General features: G+C 52.4%; 1 protein-coding gene across 2 annotated transcripts; it reads right to left on the bottom strand.

Moving 5' to 3' along the window:
* Positions 1–597: 597 nt before the first annotated feature.
* LOC123094865 (uncharacterized) lies at positions 598–1593 on the bottom strand. Of its 2 annotated transcripts, none has more exons than XM_044516741.1 (2): positions 1456–1593; positions 598–1249 (listed from the first exon to the last, which is right to left on the bottom strand). In XM_044516741.1, exon 2 carries the CDS (start codon positions 1227–1229, stop codon positions 882–884), a length of 348 nt encoding a protein of 115 aa, XP_044372676.1. In that variant the 5' UTR covers positions 1230–1249; positions 1456–1593; the 3' UTR covers positions 598–881. The 2 variants fall into 2 exon arrangements, with proteins under 2 accessions (XP_044372676.1, XP_044372677.1); XM_044516742.1 differs by having other exon boundaries at positions 598–1271; positions 1456–1560.
* Between the last annotated feature and the right edge of the window lie 5322 nt (positions 1594–6915).

Below are 6915 nucleotides of genomic sequence, written 5' to 3'. Positions count from 1 at the left end.
GCGGCCTGCCTCCTCCCCAAGAAAATTCTAGGGTTCTCTTGCCTCCGTCGGTGCCTCCGCCGGTCCGCCTCGTCTCCGGTGGCCTTAGGGTCATGGCGGCGTGGTGGATCTCGGCCCTTGCCGGTGGGAAGGCTCTGTTTTCAGTTATTTCTTTGTGTTTTGTTGGGGTTTATATCCTATTCAGGAAGACGAGACGGCGGCAGCTCCCTGAAGATGGAATAAGGTTCTCCCCGCCTAGCCCTTGTTTCAATGGTGTGTCTAACATCATTGGTGGGCTTGTGAAGGTGTGTCTCCGATGAATCTGTCCTTGACGGATTCGCTCGGATCTGGTCGTAGTTTGTCTATGTTTATGTGTTTTCAGATTGGATCCTTTCGATTTACGTTACTCTTCATCAGCGGCGGTTGTTGTTCTGTCGCGTTGGTCCTATGGGGCCTTTAACACGACGACTTCTCGAATGTTTACTACAACAAGTTTAACCGGCTCCGGCGAGGGAGGGTAATGACGGCGGCGTGTCTTCAGCTCGCTTCAGTGCTTGTAGTCGTCACTAGGTGGTCTACGGATCTGTATGAAATTTTTGTTATTTCTGATGTTCGTTGTACTGCCATAATTAAAGATGAATAGATTATAAGGTTTCTCGTAAGAAAAATACAACAAAAGAAAATTGCGGGTGATATACAACAATATATTACTCCTACATAACTACTAGGAAAATGAAACGCTCTTCTCTCACAAATATAGAAAACAAATAAACGTCCTTACACACGAAAAAAGTCTTTAAAATGAACGAGGAATAAGCTTTGCCACGTACTGCACCGGTTACGTGTAACCAAGCAGCACGGTACGTTTTCTCCCGGGAAGAAGCACACGCACGCGGTCCCCATCACGACGCCTTCTCGTCATCCGCGGTCGACATTTCTCCGTGGACCTCGTTGCGCTTAGCGTCGGGGTCGGCCTCAGCCGTGGGCTGCGCTTGCGCGTGACCGGCGACGCCGAGGTGGGCGGCGCTCTGGCGGTGGTGCTTGCAGCGGAAGGAGCCCGGGTGCGTGGTGGGCGCGCAGACGCACGAGTGGACGACGGCCCTGCCCCCCGCGCCGGCGTAGCTGAGGCTGAAGAGGGAGTCGTTGGACCATGAGTTCTTGATGCCGCCCAGGCCCTGCACCTTGGGCGCCTGCATGTACCGGTACGCCCTCCGCTCGCTGTCCGTCATCACCGGGCTGTCGCCGTCCATGGCCGTCTGCCTTCGCTGCACTGCAGGCGACCCTAATTTCAGCTAGAGCCGTGCCAGAATGGAAGGGCGACACAAAAGGTCATGGATATTGATGAATTACTCATGGTACGAACTAATAAAAGGAGTCACCGGTGTTGTGGTGATTCCCTTGCAGATAGGGAAACGATTAACTAGCAACACGAAGATCAAAGCGGAGTTGAGAGCTATGGCAAGCATGCTGCTGTACCTGAGGACAAGAGCTTGCCGGCCGTCAAATGTTGAAGGAAGAAGGGGATGGTCAAGCTTTGGCCGTCCGCTGAAATCTGCAAAACTGTGAGAGACAGCACGGAATTCCCCTATTAATAGGGGAAGGGGCAAGGGGCGGCATATATGGCACGTCGGCTGCTGGTGTGGCCTGTGCTTGTTGACTCATCCAACATAAGAAAATGCCACATCAGTTCAAACCGGCAGTTTCTTTGGACCGATCAATTAACCAGCACCCAGGTGCACGGCCACATGGCCATCATCGGTCCAGGTAGCAACATGGGAAACTTCTACGCGTTTCAATTAGTATCAGCTATCGACTCAAAAAAATATATAGTAATCCCTCTGTAAACTAACGCAAGATGTTTTAGATACTACTACTGGCATTGGGCAAGTAAATTAATCTAGCATAGTAGTACTAACATCTACCTAAACTTCAGCGCGCCTTCTTGTGCCTTTCCTGAAGGCAAAAAAGAAATAGAAAAACACAAGATAGCCAACGCAGTCATGTATTGTTGGCCAACTTGGTGGCTGCTTCCCTTTCTTGGTTCTTCTGAATTCCATACGAAAGCACAATAATCAACTACACATTCCAAGATTCTCCTGGCTCCACGCAGCTAGGCGCTTCAAGAAGGGTCGGTAGCAGCAACAATACAGAGCAAAACAGTTCCTTTTTCCTATGACTAAACTGGGTGGACTGGCGAATCCTGATAAGCAAATAAAAATATATATTGAGAGATCAATCAACGGTGCCTATGCTCCTTTTCAAGAGGGGAGAATACCAGGTGCTCCCATCCCTTAGAGCATCTCCACTCGAGGTCCCGACAGACCCCTCAGGGCGATTTTTTTCCTGCTGATGCCGAAAAAACCCTAGTCGTCTTCCCAGGACGCCGAATTCCACCGGTTCGGTCAGCGGTCGCAGGCCGAACCCAGCGCATTGGGAGGCGCTTGGGGGCTCCAGCGGAAGGAAAAGCGACACATGGGCCACCACTGTCAGCCAAAAAACGGTTTTTGCACGCCCAGATTCCACCACCCCCCCCCCCCCACCAGACCCGAGTTGCGCATGCGGTTGTGTAGCCCAACGACCTGAGTTCAATTTCTAGAATTGACAAGTGATGCACAAGGGTTTTCCCCCATTTATTGAGGATCAAGTTTGATGTATGGTGGAACCACTCATCAAAAAATATCTTGATATTCATTTAAAAAATTCTGGGGACCATGTTATCTTGGTACTCATACTAAAATGACCGTATGCATCCCTAATTGGTGTAGAGGCCGGGAAAGTCTATTTCTCCCCCGATTTTAAAGCAGAGAGAGCCTTGGCTCAGTGGTTGGGTATGCGGTTGTGCATCCCAACGACCCGAGTTCAATTCCTAGAATTGTCAGGCGATGCACAGGGGTTTCCCCCCGTTTATTGAGGATCAAGCTCGGTGTGTGGTGGAACCACTCATCAATAAATATCTTGATACTCATTTAAAAAATCCCGAGGACCATGTTTATCTGGTACTCATACTAAAATGGCCGTATGCATCCTTAGTTGGTGCAGAGGCCGGGAAGTGAAAATATCTCCCCTTTTTTAGATAACAAATTGGGCGATGGGAAAAGCGACTGCGGGGGCAACCGCGTGCGCGCCGCCACCATCCCCTGGCGATTGACGGCGAGTCGGGGGCCGGTTCTGGGCTCTCGCTGACATCGACGAGGAAGATGTGGACGGGGAGGCGGATGCGATCTCTCAGGCGACTCTGCCGTCGCCGACGCCATCTGACCTAATCTATGATTTTTTCAACTCCGGCTACGATGAAGAGGAAGTGGCGATGACTACCGACAAGGTGCTGCCCCTTGACAATCCGGCTAGGATAGGGCTTCACGCGGGAGAGAAGGAGATGGTGAAGGAAATATGCCCTAGAGAAAATAATAAAGTTATTATTTATTTCCTTATTTCATGATAAATGTTTATTATTCATGCTAGAATTGTATTAACCGGAAACATGATACATGTGTGAATACATAGGCAAACATATAGTCACTAGTATGCCTCTACTTGACTAGCTCATTAATCAAAGATGGTTATGTTTCCTAACCATAGACATGTGTTGTCATTTGATTAATGGGATCACATCATTAGGAGAATAATGTGATTGACATGACCCATTCCGTTAGCCTAGCACTTGATCGTTTAGTATGTTGCTATTGCTTTCTTCATGACTTATACATGTTCCTGTAACTATGAGATTATGCAACTCCCATTTATCGGAGGAACACTTTGGGTACTACCAAACGTCACAACGTAACTGGGTGATTATAAAGGAGTACTACAGGTGTCTCCGAAGGTACATGTTGAGTTGGCGTATTTCGAGATTAGGTTTTGTCACTCCGATTGTCGGAGAGGTATCTCTGGGCCCTCTCGGTAATGCACATCACTATAAGCCTTGCAAGCAATGTGACCAATGAGTTGGTTACGGGATGATGCATTACGTAACGAGTAAAGAGACTTGCCGGTAACAAGATTGAACTAGGTATTGGATACCGACGATCAAATCTCGGGCAAGTAACATACCGATGACAAAGGGAACAACGTATGTTGTTATGCGGTTTGACTGATAAAGATCTTCATAGAATATGTAGGAACCAATATGGGCATCCAGGTTCCGCTATTGGTTATTGACCAAGAATAGTTCTAGGTCATGTCTACATAGTTCTCGAACCCGTAGGGTCCGCACGCTTAACGTTACGATGACAGTTATATTATGAGTTTATGAGTTTTGATGTACCGAAGGAGTTCGGACTCCCAGATGAGATCAGGGACATGACGAGGAGTCTCGAAATGGTCGAGACGTAAAGATCGATATATTGGACGACTATATTCGGAGTTCGGAAAGGTTCCGAGTGATTCGGGTATTTTTCAGAGTACCGGAGAGTTACGGGAATTCGCCGGGGAGTATATGGGCCTTATTGGGCTATACGGGAATAGAGGAGAGAGGCCAAAAGGAAAGAGGCCTGCGCCCCCCCCCTCTGGTCCGAATTGGACAAGGGGGGCAGCCCCCTTTTCCTTTTCCCTCTCCCCCTCTTTCCACTTCTCCTACTCCAACAAGGAAGGAGGGAGTCCTACTCCCGGTGGGAGTAGGACTCCCCTTGGCGTGCCCCCTCCTAGGCCGGCCGCACCTCCCCCTTCCTCCTTTATATACGGGGGCAGGGGGCACCCCATAACAACACAAGTTGATCTACGGATCGTTCCTTAGCCGTGTGCGGTGCCCCCCTCCACCATATTCCACCTCGGTCATATCTTCGCGGAGTTTAGGCAAAGCCCTGCGCCGGTAGAACATCATCATCGTCACCACGCCGTCATGCTGACGGAACTCATCCCCGAAGCTTTGCTGGATCGGAGCCCGGGATCGTCATCGAGCTGAACGTGTGCTGAACTCGGAGGTGCCGTACGTTCGGTGCTTGGATCGGTCGGATCGTGAAGACGTACGACTACATCAACCGCGTTGTCATAACGCTTCCGCTTACGGTCTACGAGGGTACGTGGACGAACACTCTCCCCTCTCGTTGCTATGCCATCACCATGATCTTGCGTGTGCGTAGGAATTTTTTTGAAATTACTACGTTCCCCAACAGATGGTTCGTCGTGTTGTTCATCGGAGAACGGCGGCAACGGTGATCAGGCCATGGAAGGGCCCCCTCCCTAAGGTAAGTCTACCAAACCTAACCCTTTTCGATATGATTCGTTCGGAGTCTTGGATAGTAGTTAAGAGGAGAAGAAATGCTCGCGGGGCGGTGGCTGGACCGGCGCCGGCGGCGATCGCGGCGTCCACGCCGGTGATGCCGGCGATCGGGATCACGGCGACTCGGGCGCTACGTTTGAATTCTCTCCTTGGCCGCAATGGGCCAGTGCAGAGTGAGTTTGGGTCGCAATTGGGTGGGCCGAGATTAGCTGGGTATGAGGCCTAGGCTAAACCGGTTCCCACCTATGTTGACTGCACCGACTCATGCAGGAGATTGTTCGATCTTCGTTCGTCTCGTTCGTCCTTGCCGCTCGCTAGGGTTTCTTGGCGCTGTGCGAAGCCGGGCTTCCCTTCGTGCGGTCCTGGGCGTGTGGCACGTATCCCCCCTTGTGTCCATGGCTGGCCGCGAGGCTGGTTCGCCGCTGGGGAAGAAGCCTATGGTGGCGGCTGGAGCGGGACGTGGTGTTGTCGTGCCGCCGGTTGTCGGCGCTGGGCGTGGTGCCGCGGCGCCGCCAGGACCTAGACCTCCAGTGGTAGCCGGGGCAGTGCCGGTAGCTGCGGGTCGCGGAGGTGGCCAGCTAGGGCCTCGGCCGCCGGTGCATGGCCCGGTAGCTGTGGCCGCTGTGGGGCGGGGTGGTGCTGCTCAAGGGCCGAGGCCGTCACCGCCCAGGACTGCCGTCGCCCCTCCTCGCAACCAGGCTCAGTCGCACGGGCAGCAGCCTCGGGGTGCGCCGCCACCCCACTACGTCGCGTGGCCGCCGCAAAAACGGCCTGGGCCGATGCAGACACATGCACCGCCGCCTCAATTTGACAACGTGGGAGATGGAGGTGCGGGTTTGCCTCATGGTCCGGCAAACCGTGGTGCTAATGGTCCGCCTCAGTTCGGGTGACGATGGTTACAATGCGTGTGGTGATTGCCAACACCGTGGTTCGTCGTCGGTGGGCGGCGGCCGTGGATATGCTTGGCAGAGCGATGGAATAGCTGAGAGACCTTTTCACGGCCCTCTGGGTGGCTTTGTGGAGGGGCCATCTGGCCCAGACTATCGGCAGCGAGGTGGTTATCGTGGTCATCGTGGTGGTCGAGGTGGTAGGAACCGTCACCGTCAGCCTCCTCCGCCTGTCGTCGTTGAGCCGACGGCCTCAGCAGAGGTGCCGATCCCGGTCAGATGTCGGAGATGTCCGGTCAGGCTATGGATGTGGTGACCGCACTGGCTAATGCTGAGATACCTGAGACTGAGACCATGGTGGCGGGCTCGGTCGAGGCTGTTGACAGGGCAGATACTGATAGAGCGTCCAAGTTGGCTCGCAAAAAGGATAAGATGTTGTGTTATCGTTGTGGTGAGAAGGGCCACTTTATTGCTGAATGCGTGATCGAGCTTTGTGATACCTGCCTCAAGCAAGCGCATGATACGGGGGAGTGCCCGATTCTGCGTGAACAGATGCCGAGTATTACCATTTATGGGGTGTGTTGTGATGAGTTGATGTTCTTTGAGTCTTGTAGTGCGAGGGAGATCACAAAGGAGACCCAGAGCACGACCACTAGGGTCACCAAAGGTGATGTGTCTGAGACTCAGATTTTGCAGAGGCTTAAGGAGTTAGCTCCAAGTGACTTTTAGTGGGAGCTTATCAGACTCGAGGCCAACATGTATAAGGTTGATTTCCCTTCTGTTGAGGACTTGCAGCGACTTCTGAGTTTTGGGTTGTGCAGAGTGCCTGGC

The sequence above is a fragment of the Triticum aestivum genome, chromosome 4B (assembly GCF_018294505.1).
Source record: "Triticum aestivum cultivar Chinese Spring chromosome 4B, IWGSC CS RefSeq v2.1, whole genome shotgun sequence".
NCBI lineage: Eukaryota > Viridiplantae > Streptophyta > Magnoliopsida > Poales > Poaceae > Triticum > Triticum aestivum.
The sequence above is the reverse complement of the archived record's forward strand: the minus strand, read 5'-3'. Positions and strand labels throughout refer to the sequence as shown.